General features: G+C 40.3%; 1 protein-coding gene and 1 non-coding gene across 2 annotated transcripts; one reads left to right on the forward strand and one right to left on the reverse strand.

Moving 5' to 3' along the window:
- Positions 1-227: 227 nt before the first annotated feature.
- GPN1 (GPN-loop GTPase 1) lies at positions 228-27,970 on the reverse strand. The gene is made up of 14 exons (XM_040224383.1): positions 27,837-27,970; positions 27,066-27,159; positions 20,862-20,901; positions 19,991-20,057; positions 19,100-19,137; positions 15,919-15,997; positions 15,614-15,708; positions 14,410-14,455; positions 13,394-13,540; positions 12,661-12,743; positions 11,356-11,395; positions 10,363-10,453; positions 3,695-3,802; positions 228-1,850 (listed from the first exon to the last, which is right to left on the reverse strand). Exons 1-14 carry the CDS (start codon positions 27,945-27,947, stop codon positions 1,765-1,767), a joined length of 1,125 nt encoding a protein of 374 aa, XP_040080317.1. The 5' UTR covers positions 27,948-27,970; the 3' UTR covers positions 228-1,764.
- TRNAE-UUC lies at positions 16,894-16,966 on the forward strand. The gene has a single exon. It is a non-coding gene; the product is annotated as a tRNA-Glu (tRNA).
- Positions 27,971-27,975: the final 5 nt, after the last annotated feature.

A 27,975-nucleotide genomic window follows, 5' to 3' on the forward strand; every position in this document is an offset into this window, starting at 1 on the left:
TTTGTGGCTCAGCTGGTAAAGAATCTGTGTGCAATGCAGGAGACCTGGGTTCGATCCCTGGGTTGGGAGGATCCCCTGGAGAAGGGAAAGGCTACCCACTCCAGTATTCTGGCCTGGAGAATTCCATGGACTGTAGCCCATGGGGTCGCAAAGAGTTGGATACAACCGAGCGACTTTCACTTCACTTCACTTCCCCTTATTTACTGATGAAAGTACACATCTGGTGGTCAGTTTCCAGAAAGTAGCCATTTAGTATTTAATTAGTTCACTCAGCAAACATTTATTGAGTACCCATTATGTACTGGGTCCTTTGCAAGGGATACACAGATGAGTAAGACCATCTCTGCTGTTATGGAGCTTATAGCATAGGCCAGATGATTTCCTCTTTAATGAAAAAGTATTCAAAGGCACTAGGGAAAAAAAACAGTTATGCACAGGTTTGCCGTTCAAGTGGTTCCCTCTTAAAGAACAAGTTCAAGTTTTTAGACCAGTGGTTCCCATTAGTTTACAGTATTGAAATTAATACTTTATGTAAAACAAAATATTTTTATTTTTAGAAGATTTAAATTGAAGAATAGGCACTAGATGGCCAAGGTTCAGGTACTCTGATAAAGAAGGTCATAGGAGCATTGATACCCGAGATTCAGCTAGTCTGGAATTATGCCATAGGCTGTTTGAGTTAGAGCACTGTTCTGAATTTAGCATGCATCAGAATCCCCTGGAGGCTGTTTTAAAACAGACTGCTAGGCCCCACGCCCCACCTCCAGTTTCTGATTTTGGTCTTGAATGTCCCATTTCTGGTAACTTCCCAGATGATGCTGCTTCTGTTCCAGAGACCACACTTTGAGAACCACTGAACTGAAATACAGGTTAGGCAGGAATAAAATTTCTTAAGAGAAATAATATTATGTTTTAAGATACTGTGAGGAACGTGGAGGCGAAGCAAACCCTTACCAGGGCTATTATGCACGGAATGTGCACCTGACCCAAACCCATGTCCTTTGAGTAAATCACTAAGGAAGGACACACTGCATTAAAGTACAATACAAACGGCCTGGCTTCATACCTCGTTATTAGGTGTGGTGTGTACACAGAACTTTAGTAAATATCATGTGGCTTTAAATCTCTCTTCTGAAGTGACTATTTGTGATGATTTTGTTACTTGAAATGATGACAAGCAGGCTTACAACAGTGAAAATTAAAAACTCTTTATCTAAGCCACCATCAAAAGTAGAATTCTTCCTAACTACGTGTTGCCCACTTTCTTCAGTGAACCTGATGTTCTATAATGAGCTCCCCAGTGGGAGGCACATTTCATACCAACATTGACTGGTTGCCAAGGAGACTCCACTGTCATTCTGGACAAGCTCCTGTTTCCTCTCACCCTTTCTGATAAAAAGGAAGGGAACTCATGGTGCAAGTTCAAAGGCAAATGCTTGGAAGTAGAAGCTAGAGATCCAGCCTACTGAGTTCTCTGTTTCATCCATCAGTAGCAAAAGTAGGTGAGTTCAAAAGATACAACTTGCGGCTCAAAGGGATATCAGTGTCCAAGAACAGAATATGCTTCCTTGCATAAATATGAGGGGAAGGCCAATGGAAATTAGCAGGTCCAAATAATCTATTCCTGGCTTCGTCGGAGTCAGAAAGTTTCACTAGTAAGACAATCTGCTATTCTGAACAAACCCATCCTTTATAGACTGTAGCCCCCAGTCAGAGATAAAGATAGTCCTTCACACAGAGTTCCAAAATTTTGAACTTTAGAAACTATTTGTTGTTTTTCTTCCAGTACTGTGCCATTGATTCTTGCATAAAATTCTGGAATGCTGGTTCTTCGCGGCTTTCCTCTGTAACTATAAGGAAAAAAGAAGGTGAGTTATTTTCAAACTCTCCCCACAGTGGATTAGAGCCACTGTCTCCTATCCATCAGAAATAGTAAATGTAACTTTGAACAACATGGGCTTGAACTGGGTGAGTCCCCTTACACAGGAACTTTTTTCAGTAGTAAATAACATATAGTACGGTTGATGAAATCCACAAATGCGGAACCGCAGAGTCAGAGGGCCAACTATAAGTTAGTTATATGAGGACTGTTAAAACTGTACCAAGGATAATAGGTACCCCAGCCCCTGAGTTGGTCAAGAGTCAACTGTACTCTTTCTAAGACACTCCATGTTCACTTCTCCCAATAAGGAAGTATTTCCTAGAAGCAGGTTCTATTTATCATGTTGCCCAAAATGTACAATTTCTTTGACCAATAGGTGGGGAGATGCTTCCCTCATAAAGTAACTAAAATGAGGTCCCACTCCTACATATTTTTAACTGAGAGAAATGAAAACCTGTGTCCACACAAAAACCTATTAACCAATCTTTATAGCAGTTTATTTACCACAGCTTAAGCCTGGCAACAACCCAAATGTCAATTGGCTTGTGAATGGATAAACAAAGGCACATTCACATAATGGAATATTACTAAGCAATTTAAAAAACCATATTACTCATACATGCAATAACATGGAAGGATCACAAAAGCATTATACTAAGTGAAAAAAGCCAAGTTAAATACTATGATTCCACTTACATGACATTCTGGAAAAGGCAGAATTATACGCACAAAAATCAGATAAGTGGTTGCCAGGAACTGGTGTGGGGGAAGGGACTAAATAAAAATGGGCATGAGCGAACTTTTAGGGTGATGGAAGTGTTCTGTTTCTTGCTTATGATGGTAATTACTACAAGACTATATGTATTAAAATTCATCTAACTATACTTGTGGTGTTAGAGAAGACTCTTGAGAGTCCCTTGGACTGCAAGGAGATCAAACCAGTCAATCCTAAAGGAAATTAACCCAGAATATTCATTGGAAGGACAGATGCTGAAGCTGAAGCTCCAGTACTTTGGCCACCTGATGTGAAGCATGGACTCACTGGAAAAGACCCTGATGCTGCGAAAGAGTGAAGGCAGGAGGAGAAGGGGAAACAGAGGATGAGGTGGGTGGATGGCATCACTGACTTGATGGACATGAGTTTGAGCAAACTCTAGCAGTTGGTGGTGAACAGGGAAGCCTGGTGTGCTGCAGTCCATGGGGTTGCAAAGAGTCGGACACAACTGAGTGAACTGAACTATACACTTTGAAGGGGTGGGATTTATTATTTGTAAATTATACCTCAATAAATATTATTAAATGAGGCAATTTACATGTTAGCATCCAGCACACTGAAATAAAGAGAGGTTTACCCTTGAGCACAGCAAGGACCTAAAAGGGTTGTTTCAAGAAATAGATTCTGTCCACAGTCCATAAAACTATGCCACATAAAACCCTTTAGGGTTTCCAAAGCCATTCTCTCCTCAATGTTACAGTCCCTTCTGACTAGTTTAGGTTCATAAGGCTTCCTGTATTCTTAAAACAATTATAATAAACAATCCTGGGTTCCTCAAAATTGAGTTTGGACCTAAAGATGAGAAGACACAAGACTAAGAAAAGGCCATAATCAAGCTCAGTACTAACCATTCTTGTGGAAGGCCAGGAACTCTCAGTGTATGGAACTCCTTTCTGGTGCTATATCCTTTACCATTTCCTCTCTCCCCTATTACTGGCTGCATGGTTAAAGTCTCTCAATAACAGAAAGCTCCCAGGCAAGCAATGAGAGGATAAGCAGTTGTTCTGTTTTCATGAGTCACCTCAGCCACCTCTCACCTCTGTGGTCAATATCATCAGTATCACTGTCTGCTTCCTCATCCTCTTCATCCAGGGTTCCCCGAGTCAGGATCAAATCAGAAGGGTCCAGCACAGGAGATGAGCTGCCTGCATGTAAAATACTATCAGCAGCATATCAGGAACACAGGCCTCCTCAAAAGGGTAATTTTGAATCAGTAAGTAACTATGATTAAAAATTGGCAGGATGAAAGTGATCATGATAAAATGCAGGATCTTCTCTCTTCTAAATGTACTGTTCATACCATTAAACATTTCTACACTCGTTTATTTCACAAAGTGCCAGTAACCTAGGAAGTCTCATTTTTAAGTTGAGGAAAAACTCAACTCTCAAGAAGCTTGTCTTAGTAGTAATGTCATTTGTTTTTACTAGCTCTCAGCTTGAAAGCAGCTATGGTTTTTCCTATGAAGGCTAAAGACATGTGAGCAGACCCAGTGTGCTGGTAAGTCCAGCATAAAAGTGTGGAGTGTTCAGGAAACTTCCTGATGGAAATTTAACTTCAGAGAGGTTCTAAAGAGAACAGAGGGTAAAGTGACAGAGGAGCTGAGTATTTTTCAAGAAAAGGAGAATTTATGATAAAAACCCTCCAGAAAGCAGGCACAGAAGGAACATACCTCAACATAATAAAAGCCATATATGAATGATAAACCCACAGCAATCACTATCCTCAATGGTGAAAAATTGAAAGCATTTCCCCTAAAGCCAGGAACAAGACAAGGCTGCCCACTTCCACCACTACTATTTAACATAGTTTTGGAAGTTTTAGCCACAGCAATCAGAGAAGAAAAAGAAATTAAAGGAATCCAGATTGGAAAAGAAGAAGTAAAACTCTCACTGTTTGCAGATGACACGATCCTCTACATAGAAAATCCTAAAGACTCCACCAGAAAAATACTGGAGCTAATCAATGAATATAGTAAAGCTGCAGGATATTAAGTTAACACATAGAAATCCCTTGCATTCCTATACACTAACAATGAGAAAACAGAAGGAGAAATTAAGGAAACAATTCCATTCACCATTGCAATGAAAAGAATAAAATACTTAGGGATAAATCTACCTAAAGAAACAAAAGACCTTTATATAGAAAAGTATAAAACACTGATGAAAGAAATCAAAGATGACACAAATAGATGGAGAAATATACTATGTTCACAGATTGGAAGAATCAATATAGTGAAAATGAGTATAGTACCCAAAGCAATCTATAGATTCAATGCAATCCCTATCAAGCTACCAACGGTATTTTTCAGAGAACTAGAACAAATAATTTCACAGTTTGTAATGGAAATACAAAAAGCCTTGAATAGCCAAAGCAATCTTTAGAAAGAAGAATGGAACTGGAGGAATCATCCTGCCTGACTTTAGACTATACTACAAAGCTACAGTCATCAAGACAGTATAGTACTGGCACAAAGACAGAAATATAGATCAATGGAACAAAATGGAAAGCCCAGAGATAAATCCATGTACCTATGGACACCTTATCTTTGACAAAGGAGGCAAGAATATACAGTGGACAAAAGACAATCTCTTTAACAAGTGGTGCTGGGAAAACTGGTCAACCATTTGTAAAAAAATGAAAATAGAACACTTTCTAAAACCATACAAAAAATAAACTCAAAATGGATTAAAGATCTAAATGTAAGACTAGAAACTATAAAACTTCTAGAGGAAAACATAGGCAAAACACTCTCTGACATAAATCACAGCAGGATCCTCTACGACCCACCTCCCAGAATAATGGAAATAAAAGCAAAAATAAACAAATGGGACCTAATTAAACTTAAAAGCTTTTGCACAATGAAGGAAACTATAAGCAAGGTGAAAAGACAGCCTTCAGAATGGGAGAAAATAATAGCAAATGAAGCAACTGACAAAGAATTAATCTCAAAAATATACAAGCAGCTCCTGCAGCTCAATATAAATGAGAATAATAAACGACCCAGTCAAAAAATGGGCCAAAGAACTAAACAGACATTTCTCTAAAGAAGACATACAGATGGCTAACAAACACATGAAAAGGTGCTCAACATCACTCATTATCAGAGAAATGCAAATCAAAACCACAATGAGGTACCATCTCACGCCAGTCAGAATGGCTGCTATCGAAAAGTCTACAAACAATAAATGGTGGAGAGGGTGTGGAGAAAAAGGAACCCTCTTACACTGTTGGTGGGAAAGCAAACTAGTACAGCCACCATGGAGAAAAGTGTGGAGATTCCTTAAAAAACTGGAAACAGAACTGCCATATGACCCAGCAATCCAACTACTGGGCATACACACCGAGGAAACCAGAATTGAAAGAGACACGTGTACCCCAGTGTTCATCACAGCACTGTTTACAATAGCCAGGCATGGAAGCAAGCTAGATGTCCATCAGCAGACGAATGGATAAGAAAGCTGTGGTACATATACACAATGGAATATTACTCAACCATTAAAAAGAATGCATTTGAATCAGTTCTAATGAGGTGGATGAAACTGCAGCCTATTATACAGAGTGAAGTAAGTCAGAAAGAAAAACTCAAATACAGTATACTAACACATATATATGGAATTTAGAAAGATGATAACAATTACCCTATATGCGAGACACCAAAGGAGACACAGAAGTAAAGAACAGTCTTTTGGACTCGGAGAAGGCAAGGGTGGGATGATTTGAGAGAGTAGGGTTGAAACGTGTATATTATCATATGTGAAGCAGATCACTTGACCAGGTTCGATGCATGAGACAGGGTACTCAGGGCTGATGCACTGGGATGACCGTGGGGGATGGGATGGGGAGGGAGGTGGGAGGGGTGTTCTAGATGGGGAACACGTGTACCCGTGTCTGATTCATGTTGATGTATGGCAAAACCCATAAAATATTGTAAAGTAATTAGCCAGCCTCCAATTAAATTAATTTTTTTAAAAAAGAGAAAGAGGAGAAAAAAATGGAAAACTGAATATACTAACAGAAGTACACTCCCTACACAGGGAAACTAAGTAAGGGCTGACCTCCAAAAATCAGGAGAAAGTCTAATCAAGTGGGTTTGAGTCCTGAGCAGAGGATTCAGCTTGCTAGGGAATGGTCTCTCAGTTCAGTTCAGTTCAGTTCAGTCACTCAGTCATGTCCAGCTCTTTGCGACCCCATGAATCACAGCACGCCAGGCCTCCCTGTCTATCACTAACTACCGGAGTTCACTCAGACTCACGTCCATCGAGTCAGTGATACCATCCACCCATCTCATCCTCTGTTGTCCCCTTCTCCTGCCCCCAATCCCTCCCAGCAGCAGAGTCTTTTCCAATGAGTCAACTCTTCACATGAGGTGGCCAAAGTACTGGAGTTTCAGCTTTAGCATCATTCCTTCCAAAGAAATCCCAGGGCTGATCTCCTTCAGAATGGACTGGTTGGATCTCCTTGTAGTACAAGGGACTCTCAAGAGTCTTCTCCAACACCACAGTTCAAAAGCATCAATTCTTCGGCACTCAGCCTTCTTCACAGTCCAACTCTCACATCCATACATGACCACAGGAAAAACCATAGCCTTGACTAGATGGACTTTGTTGGCAAAGTAATGTCTGCTTTTCAATATGCTGTTTAGGTTGGTCATAACTTTTCTTCCAAGGAGTAAGCGTCTTTTAATTTCATGGCTGCAATCACCATCTGCAGTGATTTTGGAGCCCAGAAAAATAAAGTCTGACACTGTTTCCACTGTTTCCCCATCTATTTCCCATGAAGTGATGGAACCAGATGCCATGATCTTTGTTTTCTGAATGTTGAGCTTTAAGCCAACTTTTTCACTTTCCACTTTCATCAAGAGACTTTTTAGTTCCTCTTCACTTTCTGCCATAAGGGTGGTGTCATCTGCATATCTGAGGTTATTGATATTTCTCCCGGCAATCTTGATTCCAGCTTGTGCTTCTTCCAGCCCAGCGTTTCTCATGATGTACTCTGCATAGAAGTTAAATAAGCAGGGTGACAATATACAGCCTTGATGTACTCCTTTTCCTATTTGGAACCCATCTGTTGTTCCATGTCCAGTTCTAACTGTTGCTTCCTGACCTGCATATAGGTTTCTCAAGAGGCAGGTCAGGTGGTCTGGTATTCCCATCTCTTTCAGAATTTTCCACAGTTTCTTGTGATCCACACAGTCAAAGGCTTTGGCATAGTCAATAAAGCAGAAATAGATGTTTTTCTGGAACTCTCTTGCTTTTTTCGATGATCCAGTGGATGTTGGCAATTTGATCTCTGGTCCCTCTGCCTTTTCTAAAACCAGCTTGAACAGCTAGAAGTTCACGGTTCACGTATTGCTGAAGCCTGGCTTGGAGAATTTTGAGCATTACTTTACTAGCATGTGAGATGAGTGCAATTGTGTGGTAGTTTGAGCATTCTTTGGCATTGTCTTTCTTTGGGATTGGAATGAAAACTGACCTTTTCCAGTCCTGTGCCCACTGCTGAGTTTTCCAAATTTGCTGGCATATTGAGTGCAGCGCTTTCACAGCATCATCTTTCAGGATTTGAAAGAGATCAACTGGAATTCCATCACCTCCACTAGCTTTGTTCCTAGTGATGCTTTCTAAGGCCCACTTGACTTCACATTCCAGGATGTCTGGCTCTAGGTGAGTGATCACACCATCATGATTATCTTGGTCTTGAAGATCTTTTTTGTATAGTTCTTCTCTGTATTCTTGCCACCTCTTCTTAATATTTTCTGCTTCTGTTAGGTCCATACCATTTCTGTCCTTTATCGAGCCCATCTTTGTGTGAAATGTTCCCTTGGTATCTCTAATTTTCTTGAAGAAATCTCTAGTCTTTCCCATTCTGTTGTTTTCCTCTATTTCTTTGCACTGATCGCTGAGGAAGGCTTTCTTATCTCTTCTTGCTATCCTTTGGAACTCTGCATTCAGATGCTTATATCTTTCCTTTTCTCCTTTGCTTTTTGCTTCTCTTCTTTTCACAGCTATTTGTAAGGTCTCCCCAGACAGCCATTTTGCTTTTTTGCATTTCTTTCCCATGGGGATGGTCTTGATCCCTGTCTCCTGTACAATGTCACGAACCTCAGTCTGTAGTTCATCAGGCACTCTATCTATCAGATCTAGTCCCTTAAATCTATTTCTCACTTCCACTGTATAATCATAAGGGATTTGATTTAGTTCATACCTGAATGGTCTAGTGGTTTTCCCTACTTTCTTCAATTTGAGTCTGAATTTGGCAATAAGGAGTTCATGATCTGAGCCACAGTCTGCTCCTGGTCTTGTTTTTGTTGACTGTATAGAGCTTCTCTATCTTTGGCTGCAAGGAATACAATCAATCTGATTTCAGTGTTGACCATCTGGTGATGTCCATGTGTAGAGTCTTCTCTTGTGTTGTTGGAAGAGGGTGTTTGCTATGAACAGTGCATTTTCTTGGCAAAACTCTATTAGTCTTTGCTCTGCTTCATTCCGTATTCCAAGGCCAAATTTGCCTGTTACTCCAGGTGTTTCTTGGCTTCTTACTTTTGCATTCCAGTCCCCTATAATGAAAAGGACATCTTTTTTGGGTGTTAGTTCTAAAAGGTCTTGTAGGTCTTCATAGAACCATTCAACTTCAGCTTCTTCAGCATTACTGGTTGGGGCACAGACTTGGATTACTGTGATATCGAATGGTTTGCCTTGGAAACAAACAGAGATCATTCTGTCGTTTTTGAGATTGCATCCAAGTACTGCATTTTGGACTCTTTTGTTGACCATGATGGCTACTCCATTTCTTCTAAGGGATTCCTGTCTGCAGTAGTAGATATAATGGTTATCTGAGTTAAATTCACCCATTCCAGTCCATTTTAGTTAGCTGATTCCTAGAATGTCGACGTTCACTCTTGCCATCTCTTGTTTGACCACTTCCAATTTGCCTTGATTCATGGACCTGACATTCCAGGTTCCTATGCAATATTGCTCTTACAGCATTGGAGCTTGCTTCTATCACCAGTCACATCTACAGCTGGGTATTGTTTTTGCTTTGGCTCCATCCCTTCATTCTTTCTGGAGTTATTTCTCCACTGATCTCTAGTAGCATATTGGGCACCTACTGACTTGGGGAGTTCCTCTTTCAGTATCCTATCATTTTGCCTTTTCATACTGTTCATGGGGTTCTCAAGGCAAGAATACTGAAGTAGTTTGCCATTCCCTTCTCCAGTGGACCACATTCTGTCAGACCTCTCCATCATGACCCGCCCTTTTGGGTGGCCCCATGGGCATGGCTTAGTTTCATTGAGTTAGACAAGGCTGTGGTCCTAGTGTGATTAGATTGACTAGTTTTCTGTGATTATGGTTTCAATGTGTCTGCATTCTGATGCTCTCTTGCAACACCTACTGTCTTACTTGGATTTCTCTTACCTGGTCTCTAGGTCTCTGGGAGAACCTAACATCAAGCCATGTACCCTAAGACCATAGGATGTCATGACCACTCCCTCTTCAGGAGCCTAAAATGTTAAACAGCTCAATTGGGAAATAAGGGTGGCCAATTACTTGTTAGATCTAGGATTTATCTAAATTGATTGGCAAATATAAGATACCACATTTACTTTATCCTTTTCTCTTTCTCTCTCTTAAATCCAAACACCTAAGTACTAAGTGGAGATAACTGTACCCTTCTTTTAGTTCCTAACACCAGAAGACCCTCCAGTACCTGTGGCAGTTCCTGTGTCCAAGGCTACAGAGCCCATATCTTTCTGGAGGCGTTCTAGTTGTTCTTTCTGCTGCTGGTTCTGTGCACTGGCCTATATACATAGAAAAATATGTCATTGTATTAAAAAAGAAGGCCCAAGTTAGATGCCAGACTTCTAATGGAAATGACAAATTATACAAATACTAGAGGTTACTTAAACAATGAGGGAGATAAGGGATGAATGATGACAGAAACATTAAGCAGTGTGGGCCCATATTAGCATAAATTCATTCCAGAGGGCTCTGCAGCCTGTATTAGAGGTTTCACAAATTGGACATAAAATCTTCAAAAGAACCCTCAAGCAGACATAGCAGGAAAGCCAAATGATAAGATGTCCAATGGAGCCAGTGGGGACAGGACACCTGATCATTTGGGGTAAGAGTTATGAACTGCCTCTCTGTTCTTAAACAAAATTCTAGAACAGCCTTTAAATGGACCTTGGAGTCAGGGTGGAGGTGTAGCACTAGAAGGGCTCAGCACACATAACAGGAAAAACCTGATTTTTATTACTTCAAATTTAGAGAAGGAAAAAAGAGGCCTTTCTGCATCCAGCCAGCATACATACAAATTTACAGATCAAATTATCAAGTATCTGAAGGATACACTGTATCTAAAAGATACAAGTATCCTTCACAAGTATCTAAGTCAAAGTGAAAGTCGCTCAGTCGTGTCTGATTCTTTGTGACCCCATGGACTATACAGGCCATGGAATTCTCCAGGCCACAACACTGGAATGGGTAGCCTTTCCCTTCTCCAGGGGATCTTCCCAACCCCAGATATCAAACCCAAGTCTCCTGCATTGCAGGCAGATTCCTTACCAGCTGAGCTACAAGGGAAGCCCTTACAAGTATCTAAAGGATATACCAAAACAAAATCACTTATGATAGATGGATTAGGACATAGTTTGCGACTGTTTTTTAGTAGCCCTAAAACACAAACAGCTTCTTATCTTACCAGTGACTTCTTCAGACGTTCATATTCAGGACGATACTCTCTGGAAAGAGAAACACTCTAAATCCCTTTGATTAATAATTTATCCTGCCTCCCTCCATGGCACTTCTATTTTCCTAGTACTTTGATGATAACAAAAGATCTTGTCACCAAACATCAGATGTAACAAGTCTTAGTCACTAAGACTCTATCCCTAAGGAATTAAAAGCAAGGTGCCTGACCCCCACCCTGAAACCAGCAAAGAGACAAAAGACTGACTGCTGAGCTAGGAAGATCAACTCTGGAGAGACCATGACTGATGAGTTCATCATACACTTAGATGAACATGAAGAAAAGATGTTTAAATGATGAGTAAAAGAAGCTAGGCCTACTCAGGAAGCCTAGTATATAAATTATGTCATTCATCTGGGCGACAATGAAATGATACAGAAAAGAGTCTATCCTGAGGCTTTGATAACACTCGCAAAAAAAAAAAAAACCCACAACCCTTGTCTGATGAACAAAAAATAATGTGTCTGAAAATAATAATGTGGCTATTAGGATCTTACTAAGTATGAAGCTTGCTAGAAAGCAGCCAGTTATCAGGCCTAAGGAAAGTGTGTAGGTGCTCTGACTCCACTTTCCTTTAGATAAATGGAACTCCAGTATTAACCATGACAACAGTTATAACAATCATTTATAATGAAACATGTTTTCCATGTGTCAGCAATTATGCTAGGTGCTTTAGATATATCATCTCAAATAATCTCAAATAATCCTCACAATGACCAATCTTAACAATAAATGCTATAGTTACTCATTTATTAAATGAAGGAAAAAAAAATCTAACTCATGTCTATCTGACTCCAAAGTCTATGTTCTTAATCGGGGGTCAATAAATGTGGCAAACAGGCCAAATCCAGCCCACTGTCTATTTTTATAAATAAAGTTTTACTGGAACACAGCCACACCCAATTGTTTAGGAATTGTCTATAGGTGCTTTTGCACCACAATGATAGAGTTATTACAGTCTACAAAGCCAAAAATTTTTATATCTGACTTTTACAATGTCTGATCACTCCTACTCTTCATCATTCAATAAAGTGAAGATTTTATATTATTGTGGTTTTTTAATATTTTTTTTTTTATTTTTTTTTAAACTAATGGGTACTTGTTAACCCTAAATGTGATGAGACCCAGTACACATCTGCATGGCGAATATAATACAAACATTATGAAAACCAAAACATTTTGCCTGAAAAAACTGCTGTCATATCAGAATTGTGAGTAACTAAGAATGCCATCAATAAAATGTTCTTTTATCCTCACCTTTCATATTCTTCTGTGGCACTGGCAACTTGCACAAAGAGTTCATCTAAACCTGTACCCAGGACAGCAGACACACCCACCACCTGCCAAAAGCATCATTAATGCCACTGAGGAAACAACTGCATATTTTTAAACAGTATACATTATTTGGTTCAAATTTCAAAGTTTAAAAGTCATGGTAATAAGTCCATGGAAAGTAGAGAACTGAAGAAGAAAATGAGGACCAAACAAGCAGCAGTTCTTTTCATCTGTTCCCTATCACATCAAACGACAGTCTGTTCTCTATAAAAAGTAGTATCTCAATGTTTTTGCTTGGACAGTGAACATACTCCTTGCTACCCACACTCTCTTTTGCTTACACAAATCTTAGCCTTCCTTCAAAGCACACCTATATGTGCTATATCCTCCAAAATCCCTCATTTCAAAAGTGATCTACAACCTAACCACTATCAGGCCAACTTTAAATCTTTCTTAAGATATCACAATATAAGTTACAATACATTGTATTTCAACTCTGTGTTTAGCCTTCTCTCCTAACTAGACCATAAACTCTGTGAGGGTAGGGTCTCTATCATATTTATCTTTTAAATCTCCAGTTTTTAATAAGTAATGCCTTATAAATTACTTTTCAGAAGGTAATGAGCTTCCTCTCCCAAGGTATGTTCAAAGCCAGCCCTTTGGATTAATAGGTTAACTGAAGAGATGGACAGCATAAGCAAGAGAGAAAGTTTACCCTGAGTGAGCTGTAAAACTCATCTAACACCAGGCTCATTGAACGAGTCAGGTTACTGACATATGTAGTTTCTTGATTCAAAGCATCTTGGAAAGCCTCAAAGTCCTGCATCCATTCCACTGCAAAGCTGTGGTCAATGATGTCAGTCTGTACCACAGAGAAGACAATTATCAGCAACCAGAGATGAGGTCAGACCCCAAACAATGGGAAATTTTATTTTCAAAAAAATTTTTTAACTAATTTTTTAATCAAAAATTTTATTTTTAATTAAAAAAATTTTTTAAACTTTTGGCCACATCTCACAGCATGTGAATCTTAGTTCCCTGACCAGGGATTGAACCCATCCCCTGCAGTAGAAGTGTGGAGTCTACACTGGACCATCAGGGAAGTTCCTTCTCCCAATTTCTTTTAATTAAGTGGTGACAACAAAGAGCAATCATTCATAGACTTTCCTTCTCTGCTTCCCCCATTTCCTCCTCCACTGAAACAAGCCTCAAGGAGTCAAGACTGCTGTAAAGTATAAATAATTAAATGAAGATCTGTATATTCCAGGTTAAAACAGACCCTTCACTATCCACTGCCAAGTGACCATGGCCACAGTGGAGGCCAGCATCTTCCAGGCTCCAAAATCAAGTACACAGTCTCTTGCATTCTGGCCAACAGCCAACCACAGAGAAGTTTTGGTTTTAATTGCCACTCTCTACAGACTGGCAGTCCCTCCGCCTCCCCCCACCCCCCTCGCCTTACACAGTCCTGATCTTGAGAGATAACCCATAAGCTGTGGACCAGGAGTTACTCTATTTAGCCTAAAATAACTTTGGAGACGAATCAGTGACATATAGTATATTCATTCAATTTAACTGAGTCCATTTCTGAGAAGTGCTCACAACTTTGCTTTCAGTTAGCTTAAATTTGCTCTCCAGCATCTGAAATCACCCTTTTCACCTAACCAAATCTAACACAAGGTTCTATTGAAACGAAATATTCAGGCAAGACAGGAAGAAGACTCCACTTACTTTATTCATGACCACAATAAAAGGCAGCTTGGTTTTGTATAAGATGCTGAAAATCAAATATGAAGGCATTATTAGTAAAAGCACTTAAGCTCCTGCTTGCGTTATTAATCCAATGGAACTGAGTAATTAAAAAGGGAGAGGGGTTCAGACTCTAAATACAGGTATCCATTCTCACACAGCACTCACATGTGCTCCCATCCCAAGCAGGAAACCACCACCACTAAGCAAATAACACACACACACACTCTCTCTTATTCTTGGAGTAATAATGCCTTGGTAGTGATCCTGGGTATGTTTATGTGTGTGTATGTGTTGTTTTTCATCAAATTAACTGTCTCTTAAACAGTTACTATGGACAGAGGAGCCTGGAAGGCTGCAGTCCATGAGGTCGTTGAGGGTCGGACATGACTGAGCGACTTCATTTCACTTTTCACTTTGATGCATTGGAGAAGGAAATGGCAACCCACTCCAGTATTCTTGCCTGGAGAATCCCAGGGATGGGGGAGCCTGGTGGGCTGCCGTCTATGGGGTCGCACAGAGTTGGACATGACTGAAGCGACTTAGCAGGAGGATGAAGACAAAATCATGCTGTCAAATATAAGATTTCTAATTGGATCAGGATTTCTTGTGTTTAACGGGAAGGGACATCCCTGGTCACATTAGAAGAGACAAACTGGAGTGCTTGCTTTTTGCAAATGCCTAAAATTAAACTCAGTGTTAATAATGGCCCACCTTGCTCCTAGGTCTAATGCACTAACACAGCCTAGGAGGGCATGCCCTTCCTCTCCTAATAGCACCACATTTGAGAAAATATGTGCATGCAGAATCATGGATGAATCTTTTAATTCAGTCTCTCCTCATGTTATAATCTCATTTTTCCTAGCACACACACACACACACAAAAAGCATTTAGACCAGAGCCTCTATTCTATTCAGAACTGGATTTCATTCAACTGGGGGCAATGCATCTACCAGAAGGTGCATTTTCATTCAGCACCTGTTCTGTAATAAGCATAGGAGAAAGACAACCAGGGGCTGATGCCAAGGCATATGTGCTTCTCTTCCCTCACCAACCCAGAAACACTAAAGAGGGTGTGGGCAGCACAAACTGAGAGGGAAGCACTCAGGACTCAAAAATGAAGGAAAAGAAGAAATGGAGACTTCACTTCTTGACACAGCACTATGCCCAACAATAATGCATTACCTGCAGGCGTAGAGCATATTGGACATGAAGGTCACTGGGTTGGTACTTCGAGATGTATCCATTACATAAATGACAATCGTTGGAAACGAGGATGCCTAAAGCCACAGAATAATCACAGCTTTAGTCAAAAGGTCCTTGACCTGTCCCCAAACTCTTCTCCTACCCTCCGTGGGGAGGAAGAACCACTTTAAGAGGGTGTGCAGAGCTCTATGACTCTATCCCATATAAGTTCCCAGGCAGAAAGATGAAGTTTTTCTTGTCTGGCTCTCTACTTAACCCTCAGTAACAAGTCCTAGAATACTCACCAGGGCCTCAGTGATAATTGTCCCAGAAGCTGACCATGTGAATACCTCAATCTGTCCAGGTGTGTCAATCAAGACATACCTGTGTCAAAAAAGATCATAAAAGAAGTTTTTACTTGTGCATTCCGGAAGATATTCCAGACCACAAAACATTAACATCTGGGCATTTAAGACAAGAAATAACCTCCCATGCCAAGTCTCCCATCTTCCCATTGCCATTAAAGTGAAGACCACATTCCCCCCGGCTTTGGTCAGTGTCCAGTATTCAGGTTCATTGGCAAGAGCAGCAATACATCAGTGCTGCCAACAGTCACAGAGGAAACTGACAGTTTTCAAAACACACTGCATTAAAAATGAGAGATAAGCAAAACCAGTGTGTAAATCTCCTGGGAAACCTGTTTACGTAGCAGTGGGGTTGGAGGAAAATGGAGGGAAGGGAGGAAGAGAAAAAGAAGAAGGTGGTAACTAAAGAAGGTCTCTTCTTGAAGGGATGCAATGTTCTAAACTTGTGGTAATGGCTGTACAATTCTATAACTACCATAAAAGCCACAGAATTGCACAATTAAAACAGGTAAACTGTATGGCACATGAACTATATCTCAATAAAGCTGTTTGTAAAAAAGAACAAAGATTCACTCATACATGGACAATTAACTGACAACAAAGGAGCCAAGAACATACAATGGAGAAAGGGAAGTCTCTTCAAGAAATGGTGTTGGGAAAATCAGTCATATGCAAGAGAATGAAACCAGACCACTCCACATACAAAAATTAACTCAAAATGGATGAAAAACTAGAATGTAACACCTGAAAGAAAACAGAGGCCGTAGCCTCACTGCCATCTGTCTCAGTGAAATATTTGGGGATCGGACACCAAAGGCAAGGAAATCAAAAGCAAAAATAAAAGATGAGACTACATCAAATGAAAAAGCTTCTGCACAGCAAAGGAAAACATCATCAAAACTAAAAGGTGGGAATTCCCTGGTGGTCCAGTGGTTAGGACTTGGCACTTTCACTGCAGTGGCCCAGGGTTCAATACCTGGCTGGGGAACTAAGATCCCACAAGTCACTGGGCATGGCTAAAAATAAAACCTAAAGGCAACCTACTGAACAGCAGAAAATATTTGCAAATCACATCTGATTAGGGATTGGTATCCAAAATACATAAAGAACACATACAATTCACAAAACAACATGATTCATAAATGAGAGAGGATCTAATATGTAGACATTTCTCCAAAGAAGATACACAGATGGTCAACTGGCACATGAAAAGATGTTCAACATCACTAATTACTAAGGAAATGCAAATCAAAACCACAGTGAAATGTCGCCTCACACTTGTTAGAATGGCTCTTATCGAATACATAACAAATAACCAGTGTTGAAGCAGATGTACAGAAAAAGAAGCATTCGTACACTGTTAGTGGGAGTATAAACTGTACAGCCACTATGAAAAACAGTAGGAAGATTCCTCAAAAACTGAAGGGTAGAGTTACCATATATGATTCAGTAATCCCACTTCTGGGTATTTATCCAAAGAATATAAAAACACTAGTTAGAAAAAATATACACACCCATATGATCATTGCAGCACTATGTACAACACCCAAGACCCAGCAGCAACTTAAGTGTTCACCGACGGATGAATGAATGGATAAAGAAGACGTGGTATGCACATAGTAGAAAACTACTTAGCCATACAAAAAGAATGAAATCTTGCCATTTGTGACAACATGGATGATGCTAAGTAAAACAAATCAGAAGCAAAAAGACAACGACTGTACAATTTCACTCATAAATGGAATAATCTGGGAAAAAGAGAGTGAGAATGAAACAAAGAGAAAAGAAAACCAACCAAAAGCAAGATACAGAGAACAAATCAGTGGTTACCAGAGGGAAAAGGGGTTGCGGGTGGGTCAAAGAGGTGAAAGGGATCAGCTGTATGGTGACAGATGATAGCTGGCCTTTGGGGGTGATCACTCTGCAGTGTACACAGACATTAAATTATAATGTGTACTGGAAACTTTTTTAAAAAAGGCAAAAAATTCGAACAGCCATTTCTGCAAATACATACGAATGGCTAAGAAGTACATTAAAAGATGCTCAACATCATTAATCATTTAGGAAATACATACTATAAACACAATGTGACACCACTTCATACCCACTAAGATGGCTCTAATCAAAAACAGTAATAAGTACTGATAAGTATGTATAAAAAATGGAACCCTCAATGCATGTATGTTGTAAAATGGTGCCTGCAGCTACCAGGAGCTTGGAGGAACAGGGAATAGAATGAATGCTAATGAGAATGGGGTTCTTTTGGAGATGAAAATGTTCTGAAATCAGGTGATTATGATCAATGCACAACTTTGTGAATATATCAAAAACTACTAAACTATACTTTTAAAGAGTGCACATTATGGTCTGGGAATTCATACTGAAATAAAGCTGTTACTTTTTAAAAAACTACTCCTATATGATCCTTTTTTTGTAAAAACATCGTATCCAGCCATCCTTCTATCTATGTACATATAAACAGAAACACCTGGGATGATAAATCACTGCTACTATATCCTCATAGTAGCAATAATGATAATAATGATTGTTATTTCTAGTGATAAGAAGGGTGATAGCTTCCTATTTTAAATCTATGCATGGTATGAAATAGTCACAGTAATGTCTATACTCTTTTTACAAAAACAAATTATCTTCCTTTCTTTTAAAAAAGCAAACCTATTAAAAATTTAACAGTTAATCACAGACAATGATAATAATATTACTCTTTTATTTTTTAATACTCCTTAAATTAAAAAATAGTCTCTCTGAATCATGTGAATTATATTACTATAAACAAGGATTAGAAAGGTATTTCAGACACTTTAATGCCAACAAGCAAGAGAAGGCACCTGAACAAGTGAGTTGACTCAAATTCTAAAGATACCTCCTAAGAAGCCAGAATCATATTCCAAAGTGATTGGGGGTGGGATTCTATTAAACTAAGCTCCACACTGTAGAGCATCTCAATGACTTGTCTTCTTGACCACAGTTTTTTCACTTGTCACGGTTTCATCTCAAACTTCACTCTTTCAAAACTTGACAGTATCCCAAAATCTTTCAAAAAACTTAGAAACACGTCTACTACAGAGTAATAAATAGGCATTAGACTGAAATCACTTACTTAGACATGTTCTGAGCCTTCTCAATAAATTTCATCACCTAAAAGAGAAAGATGTCAATTACAACAGAATCCAAGTTCAACAGAAAAAAATTACAGGGCCCTGTCCAGAGTGGCCCACCTCACAGGCACCATTAACAACTGAATCTCTATGTTGTCCATCTGAGGACACCAACATGCTCATGGAACTAAAGAAACAAAGCCACACCTGCAGCACCACAACACCCTGGAGCACAGGGCAAGCACCTGGGAGCTGAAGACTTGATCTGTCAGTCCCAAGCCTCTTTCTTGGTGCTTTGGTAAAATGTTAACAGCTTGTCTCACTGAGTGAAACTGAGGTTAAAAAAAAACAGTGATGCAAAACTCTCTTAAGGAAGTGGAATGTGACAGAAAAAAACCTAATAGATGACAACTATCTGCTACAAGTGAAAAGCCCCATAATCATTCCATTCTCTTCCTGGCAGACCTTCCCACTCCCCATCCCTCCAACCCATCCTTGGGGTAAAACTGCACAAGTGAAGAATAGAACCCGGGGGGATTCCATGGCGGTCCAGTGGTTAGGACTCTGTGTTTTCAATGCCAAAAACCCAGGATTCAATCCCTGGTTGGGGAACTAAGATCCTGCAAGCCACATGGCCAAAAAAAAAAAGAGAGCAAAAGAACTCAAATCTCTTAGGTGTCTGCTTTGTTGGCTGCCACAAACATTCAGTGTGAAGTCTCTCACCATGTTGATCATCCTCACATAGCCTACTTCTCTGTCCACCAAAATGCCTCCTTATGTTCTATATGGACATCCAGATGGACTGCCCTTCTTTCCCAATGTGATCAAGCTAAGGCATTTAAGAGTCACAAGTTTTAACACAGCCATGTCTATGTAAATAGAGACAGATATACCTGATCAAATCTGGTAGCAAAGAGATTGAGTGAGGTCACTATGCCACCATTAGGTCCAAGTCCATACCTAGACATTAAGTTAAGGATTTAAATTGCTTATAGATCAATTTAGATGATAAGTTTATTATCTTGACAATCCCTCATACACACACACACACACACAAACCCAGCATAACATTAGTATTCCATTGACTAGAATGTACCACACAATCTTAACCTCATAAGGAAACATTCATTATTGATGTCTACCTCATTCATTTATTGTTTAACAATGGCCATGTAAAATGGGGCCAAATGGAATGGACAGATATTTCAGGCATTGACAGCCTGAGAGCATTAGCCATGAAGATGTCTATATACCACTTCTTGCTCTGATTCTCACTCTTCAAGTCACCTGAGGATTGGAGTCAGTCTTCCTACTCAGTAGGACCTAAAGGGAAAATACACATTCTATGGGCAATGTACTAAGAGTTGACCAACCCAAAACTTAGAGTTGATCTTACTAACCTTTGAGTTTCCCAGTCTAAAGAGATGGTGACCAATAGCTGTATCCACCAAGGCAATACTACCTTGTGGACCCAGGCACATCACCAGCTAGCTGCTGATCCTCTGTGCTAATCACAACATCCTGCAGTTTGGGACAAAGGCAGAAAATGGAACTCACAAGCTGAAGTAGGATGTCTAATCACCTACAATGCCTCTCCTCATATTCATCATCCCTCCTCTTTATAAAGTTACTTGAAAACTATCAAATGCTTTTGCTAGTATACTTCACAAGGAAAGGCACAGATATTTTTTCAAAGCTATACAATACACAGAAAGTAACTAACCAGGGATGAGCCAACAACAAAGTAGATGTGGAAAAGGATACTGTTTCATGACTTCTTTATACTTCACAGTGTCACGAATATCTGCGGTGGGGGGGGGGGGCGGGGGTGGACAAAGAAATGGAATTTAACACATAAGAAACAATACAATTTGAGACTCTCTATAATATCCAAGCTAATTGACTTCTCAAGTTATCTCTGCTTCCTCTGAGGAAATAAATCAGTTTCTCTCTTAGCATCCAAGTCACTTTTCAAATCTGTTTCCTAAATTTTCAAGCTAAGATCACTGAATTGTGATAGCAAAAGAAGCAAGTTCAGGAACAGACTAGGAGGACAAAAGGTACCCTGGAAGTATCTTCCCTCCTGACAAGAACCTGAAACCAGCTTTTGAAGCTTCTATGCTCAGCACTGTCTGTTAGTAACTTCTCCAGCTTCACACTAGTTTACTTCCTTATGGCCATGGATAACTGCCAAGTAACCCAAGAAGGTTAGGCTAGGAGCTCTCCGGTTACAGTAGGGATGGTCTGAGATGAAAAGAAAAGTTCTATACAACTTAAGTACTTTCTCAGTGACCATATATATAGAAAAAGGGAGTTAAATCAAGAAAAAAGGCTTATTTTTTACTCCTCACTTACTGGTAACTAAGTTAAAGCAGATAACATTTTTATAAAGGCATTAACTTGGGGAGAGGATGTCAGGGAGAGAAATAAGTGATGGAGATTAAGAGGTACAAACTTTCAGTTACAAAACAAATGAGTCACGGGGGTGAAATGTACAGTGTGGGGAATATAGTCAATAATAATATAATACTGTTGTATGGTGACAGGCATTAACTAGATTTGTCATAGCGATCATTTTGAAATATTAACAGATATTTCAAATTAGTATGGTGTGTACCAGGAACTAATGATAATACTTTGGCAGGTCACTTACACTGCAAGACAAACAAACACACAGAAAAAGCAGACTGGATTTATAGTTACCAGAAGTGGGTGCAGAGAGAGGGAACAATTGGATGAAGGTAGGCAAAAGGTATTAACTTCCAATGCTAACACCAATAAATACTAGAGATGTAATATACAATATTATAAATGTAACGAGCACTGCTATATGTTACATGTGAAAGCTATTAAAAGTTCTCATAACAAGGGAAAAAAGATTTTGCATTCCTTTAATTTATATCTATATGAGACGATAGATGTTCACTACTCTGATGCTGGGAAAGATTGAGGACAGGAGGAGAAGGGGACAAGAGAGGATGAGATGGCTGGATGGCATCACCAACTCAATGGACATGAGTTTGGGTAGGCTCTGGGAACTGGCAATGGACAGAGAGGCCTGGCGTGCTGCAGTTCATGTGGTCACAAAGAGTCGGACACGACTGAGCAACTGAACTGAACTGAACTGAAACTTACTATGATAATCACTTCCTGAGTTTGTAAATCAAACCATTATGTTATACAACTTAATCATATACAATGCTATATGTCAATTATATCTCAATAGAACTAGAAAAAAATTTATCTGGATGGAATTCAAAATAAAAAGGAAATTGATCTATCCAGTAATATCTAACTAAACCTATACAGCAGTCGGTAGACCTACCCCATCAACTACTGCTCCTTGGAAGAAAAGCTATGACCAACCTAGACAGCATATTAAAAAGCAGAGACATTACTTTGCCAACAAAGGTCCATCTAGTCAGTTATGGTTTTCCCAGTAGTCATGTATGGATGTGAGAGTTGGACCATAAAGAAAGCTGAGTGCCAAAGAATTGATGCTTTTGAACTATGGTGTTGGAGAAGATTCTTGAGTCCTTTGGACTGCAAGGAAATCCAATGAGTCCATCCTAAAGGAAATCAGTCCTGAATATTCACTGGAAGGACTGATGCTGAAGCTGAACCTCCAATACTTTGGCCACCTGATGGGAAGAGCCAACTCACTGGAAAAGACCCTGATGCTGGGAAAGATTGAAGGCAGGAGGAGAAGGGGACGACAGAGGATGAGTCGGTTGGATGGCATCACTGACTCAATGGACATGAGTTTGAGCAAGCTCGGGGAGTTGGTGACGGACAGGGAAGCCTGGCAAGCTGCAGTCCATGGGGTCACAAAGAGTTGGACACGACTGAGCAACTGAACTGAGCCTTTAAGTGAAAAGATAGAAATATTTTTTCTCCAAAATTGTTCCCATAATGATTTCTGCTTCTTAATACCAGGTTTTCCTTAATTAGTATGTTTGGAGTACAAGCTTAATAAGACTAAAAAGAGACCAGGAGAGAAAAGACTAACACCAAGGAATAGTCTGAAAATCAGGAGGCCTAGATCCTATCAAGTATCAGGACACTGGCTCTCACCCACTCTTAATCTTTTTTATCCTCAGAGTGTGATGAGGGAGGGAACCTCTTACCATGGCAATGCACACCAGCATATATACACACATTTTCCCATGTAACTTTGCAAGATGGCTACAGATCAGTAAGCAGACTGTGCACCAAACCCTCATGCTCTTAACTTGAAGAAAAGAAACTACATACACAAGGTTTATGTATCAGAGCCTGCTGAAGGGTTTATGGCTTAGAAGACAGAGGACTGATTTTCTGTCACTTCATTTTTCCAAATAGCCATACTCTGACACCCTCGGGTCAAAAAGAGGTAGAGAGAATAGTAGTGGTAAGGAAAAAAGGAAATCTATAGCCCTACTATAGAGTCTGAAGACTCTAAGATTGGGCTGCCTCAGGCCAAACTACAGGGAAGGAGCACAGCCCCATCCATCAGCAGAAAATTGGATTCAAGATTTATTGAGCATGGCCCACCAGAGCAAGACTCAGTTTTCCCCACAGCCAGTTCCTCCCATCAGGAAGCTGCACAGGCCTCTTATACTCATCCATCAGAGGGCAGACAGAATGAAAACCACGATCACAGAAAACTAACCAAAATGATCACATGGGCCTTCTCTAACGCAATGAAACTATCAGTCATTGTAGGGCCACCCAAGATGGACAGGTCATGGTGCAAAGTTCTGATAAATCATGGTCCACTGGACAAGGGAATGGCAAACGACTTCAGCATTCTTGCCTTGAGAACCCCATGAACAATATGAAAAGGCAAAAAGATATGACACTGAAAGATGAACTTCCCAGGTCAGATGAACTTGCAATATACTACTGAAAAAGAGTCAAGAAACAGCTCTAGAAGGAATGAAGAGGCTGAGTCAAAGAGGAAACAAAACCCAGCTATGGATATGTCTGGTGGTGAAAGTAAAGTCCAATGCTGTGAAGAACAATATTGCACAGGAACCTGGAATGTTAGATCCATGAATCAAGGTAAATAGTAAGTGGTCAAACATGATATGGCAAGAGTGAACATCAACATTTTAGGAATCAGTGAACTAAAATGGACCAGAATGGGTGAATTTAATTCAGATGACCATTATATCTATTACTGTGGGCAAGAATCCCTTAAAGAAGTGGAGTAGCCTTCATAGTCAACAAAAGAGTACAAAATGCAGTACTTGGATATATTCTCAAAAATGAAAAAATGATCTCTGTTCATTTCCAAGGCAAACCATTCAGTATCACAGTAATCCAAGTCTACGCACCAACCACTAAAGTCAAAGAAGCCGAAGTTGAATTGTCCTATGAAGACCCACAAGACCTTCCAGAACTAACACACACACACACACACACACACAAATGTCCTTTTCATTATAGGGGACTGGAACGCAAAAGTAGGAAGTCAAGAGATACCTAGAGTACAAAATGAAGCAGGGCAAATGCTAATAGTGTTTTGCCAAGAGAACGCACTGGTCATAGCAAACACACTCTTCCAACAACATGAGATAACTCTAAACATGGACATCACCAGATGGTCAATACCAAAATCAGACTGATTATGTTCTTTGCAGGCAAAGATGGAGAAGTTCTATACAGTCAATAAAAACAAGACAGAGAGCCAACTGTGGCTCAGATCATGAACTCCTTATTGCAAAATTCAGACTTAAAGAAAGTAGGGAAACATTCAGGTATGACCTAAATCAAATGCCTTACACTTATACAGTGGAAGTGACAAATAGATTCAAGGGATTAGATCTGATAGACAGAGTGCCAGAAGAACTATGGACAGAGGTTGTAACACTGTACAGGAGGCAGTGATCAAAACCATCCCCAAGAAATGAAAAAAGGCAAAATGGTTGTCTGAGAAGGCCTTACAACTAGCTGAGAAAAGAAGAGAAGCTAAAGGCAAAGGAGAAAAGGAAAGATATGCCCATCTGAATGGGCAAGTTCCAAATAATAACAAGGAGAGATAAGAAAGCCTTCTTAAGTGAACAATGCAAAGAAATAGAAGAAAACAATAGAATGGGAAAGACTAGAGATCTCTTCAAGAAAATCAGAGATAACAAAGGAACATTTCATGCAAAGATGGGCACAATAAAGGACAGAAATGGCACAGACCTAACAGAAGCAGAAGATATTAAGAAGAGGTGGCAAGAATACACAGAAGAATTGTACAAAAAAGTCTTGATCTGGATAACCACGATGGTGTGATCACTCACCTAGAGCCAGACATCCTGGAGTGTGAAGTCAAGTGGGCCTTAGGAAGTATTACTACAAACAAAGCTAGTGGAGGTGATGGAATTCCAGCTGAGCTACTGAAAATCCTAAAAGATGTTGCTATTTAAGTGCTGCACTCAATATGCCAGCAAATTTAGAAAACTCAGCAGTGGCCATAGGACTGGAAAAGGTCAGTTTTCATTCCAATCTCAAAGAGAAGGGCAATGCCAAAGAATGTTCAAACTACCACACAATTGCACTGATTTCAAATGCTAGCAAGGCTTCAAGCTAGGCTTCAACAGTATGTGAACCAAGAACTTCAAGATGTCCAAGGTAGATTTAGAAAAGGCAGAGGAACCAGAATCAAATTGCCAACATCCATTGGATCATAGAAAAAGTAAGGGAACTCCAGAAAAACACCTACTTCTGCTTCATTGACTACGCTAAAACCTTTGACTGTGTGGATCACAACAAACTGGAAAATTCTTAAAGAGATGGGAATACCAGACCACTTTACCTGCCTCCTGAGAAACCTGTATGCAGGTCAAGAAGTAACAGTTAGAACTGAACATGGAACAACAGACTGTTCCAAACTGGGAAAGAAGTACATCAAGGCTGTATATTGTCACCCTGCTCATTTAACTTAGACACAGAGTACATCATGAGAAATACTGGGCTGGATGAAGCTCAAGCTGGAATCAAGATTGTTGGGAGAAATATCAATAACCTCAGATATGCAGATGACACCACTCTAATGGCATAAAGCAAAGAGGAACTAAAGAGTCTCTTGATGAAGGTCAAAGAGGACAGTGAAAAGGCTGGCTTAAAACTCAACATTCAAAAACTAATGGCATCTGGTCCCATCTCTTCACAGCAAATAGATGGGGAAACAATGGAAACAGTGACAAACTTTATTTTCTTGGGCTCCAAAATCACTGCAGATGATGACTCCAGCCATGAAATTAAAAAAGACACTTGCTCCCCGGAAGAAAAGCCATGATAAACCTAGACAACATATTAAAAAGCAGAGGCATTACTTTGCAGACAAAGGTCCGTATAGTCAAAGCTATGATTTTTCCAGTAGTCATATACGGATTTGAGAGTTGGATCACAGAGAAGGCTAAGCACCAAAGAACTGATGTTTTCAAACCTAGTGCTGGAGAAGACTCTTGAGAGTCCCTTGGACAGAAAGGAGATCTAACCAGTCAACCCTAGAGGAAATCAACCCTGAATATTCACTGGAAGGACTGATGCTGAAGCTGAAACTTCAATACTTTGGCCACCTGATGGGAAGAGCCAACTCATTTGAGAAGATCCTGATGCAGAAGGAGAAGGGGACAACAGAGCGTGAGATGGTTGGATGGCATCCCTGACTCAATGGACATGAATCTGAGCAAATTCCAGTAGATGGTGAAGGACTGGAAAGCCTGGCATGCTGCAGTCTATGGGGTCTAAAAGAGCTGGACACGACTGAGCAACTGAAGGACTGAACAACAATAACAAGGCAGGGGAGGGAGTAAACAAAGGAAAAAATGGGAAATAGGAAGAAGGCTGTTTCAGGATACTAGCAAATCTAAGGGAAATGAAATCAGCCAGTTTAGAAAACATTAAAAATGAAAATATTGAAGATGGTAGGATAGGTTGACAGCGTCCCATTCTCTAAGAAACTTTACACAAGTTCTGGCAGAGTTTACTCACCAATATTGGCAGGAAAGGGAACTTCATGCACAGCTGGGTCCAGGTTGATCACATAAGGTGGACACCCTTGACTATGCAGATATCCTGTGAGCCTCTGCAGTGACATGGAGAGAGGGATGGGCTGAGACCAAGAGCAGGACCAAGGGACAAGAGTGAACTTCCTCTCCTTTATCCAACTTAAGAAGAATTGTACTTCCATTTCCCTCTACCTTATTCGTCTCTGATCTCCACCTACAACATTCACTCTCAGTTGAAATGCTACCTTTCTTCGTCACACATCCAAGAGTCTCCTCTACACTCCATCACTTAACTTGGAGCGGGGGCGGGGCTTCTATCTCCCCGCCAAAATAGTAGTTCCACCTAAGCGGGAACTTTGTCATTTCTGCTGTATCCCCAGTGCCTGAAACATGGCAGGCATCCCAGAAAGAATTGTTTAGAAATCGACACTTTAGAAACCCAGCACTCTATTAACCGCCAGAATTCCTTTAAGCCTCTGCCTTGTGGAGTTAGCAATAACATGACAATTCCTATACCAACTACAGTCATACCAAATCGGCACTGAGGGTGCGTAGAAGAGTCTAAATGAACCCAGGTTAGGATCTGAGAAGGCTTCGCGGAGAAAGGAACCGGAGTTGCCGGTATGTCCCTGAAAGCAGGCGCCGGTTCCTTCCAACTCTCCAGAGAGACTGCCCTCACTTTTTTCTCCTGGCCTTACTCCCACCACAGACAACTTCTCGCGCGCCCCGACTACGCCCGCGCCATGTAGGTCACCTGTACAAAGGTGGTTTTCCCAGACCCCGCCATTCCCAACACCAACAGACACGCTGGGGGCCGGGGACCCCCTGAAGCTTGAGATTCCGTGGCAGCTGCGGGCGCGGCCATCTTGTTCCTGGCTCCGCCCACTAGACAA

Source organism: Oryx dammah, unplaced genomic scaffold (assembly GCF_014754425.2).
Source record: "Oryx dammah isolate SB20612 unplaced genomic scaffold, SCBI_Odam_1.1 HiC_scaffold_25, whole genome shotgun sequence".
NCBI classification, from domain to species: Eukaryota; Metazoa; Chordata; class Mammalia; order Artiodactyla; family Bovidae; genus Oryx; species Oryx dammah.

Coding starts and splice junctions, on each gene's coding strand:
- GPN1 (XM_040224383.1), bottom strand. CDS start 27,947: ATGGCCGCGCCCGCAGCTGCCACGGAATCTCAAGCTTCAGGGGGTCCC. Junction 14,456..15,613: donor AATATGCTCTACGCCTGCAG/GTAATGCATTAT, acceptor TTTGATTTTCAG/CATCTTATACAAAACCAAGC. Junction 13,541..14,409: donor TTATTGTGGTCATGAATAAA/GTAAGTGGAGTC, acceptor TCTGTGGTACAG/ACTGACATCATTGACCACAG.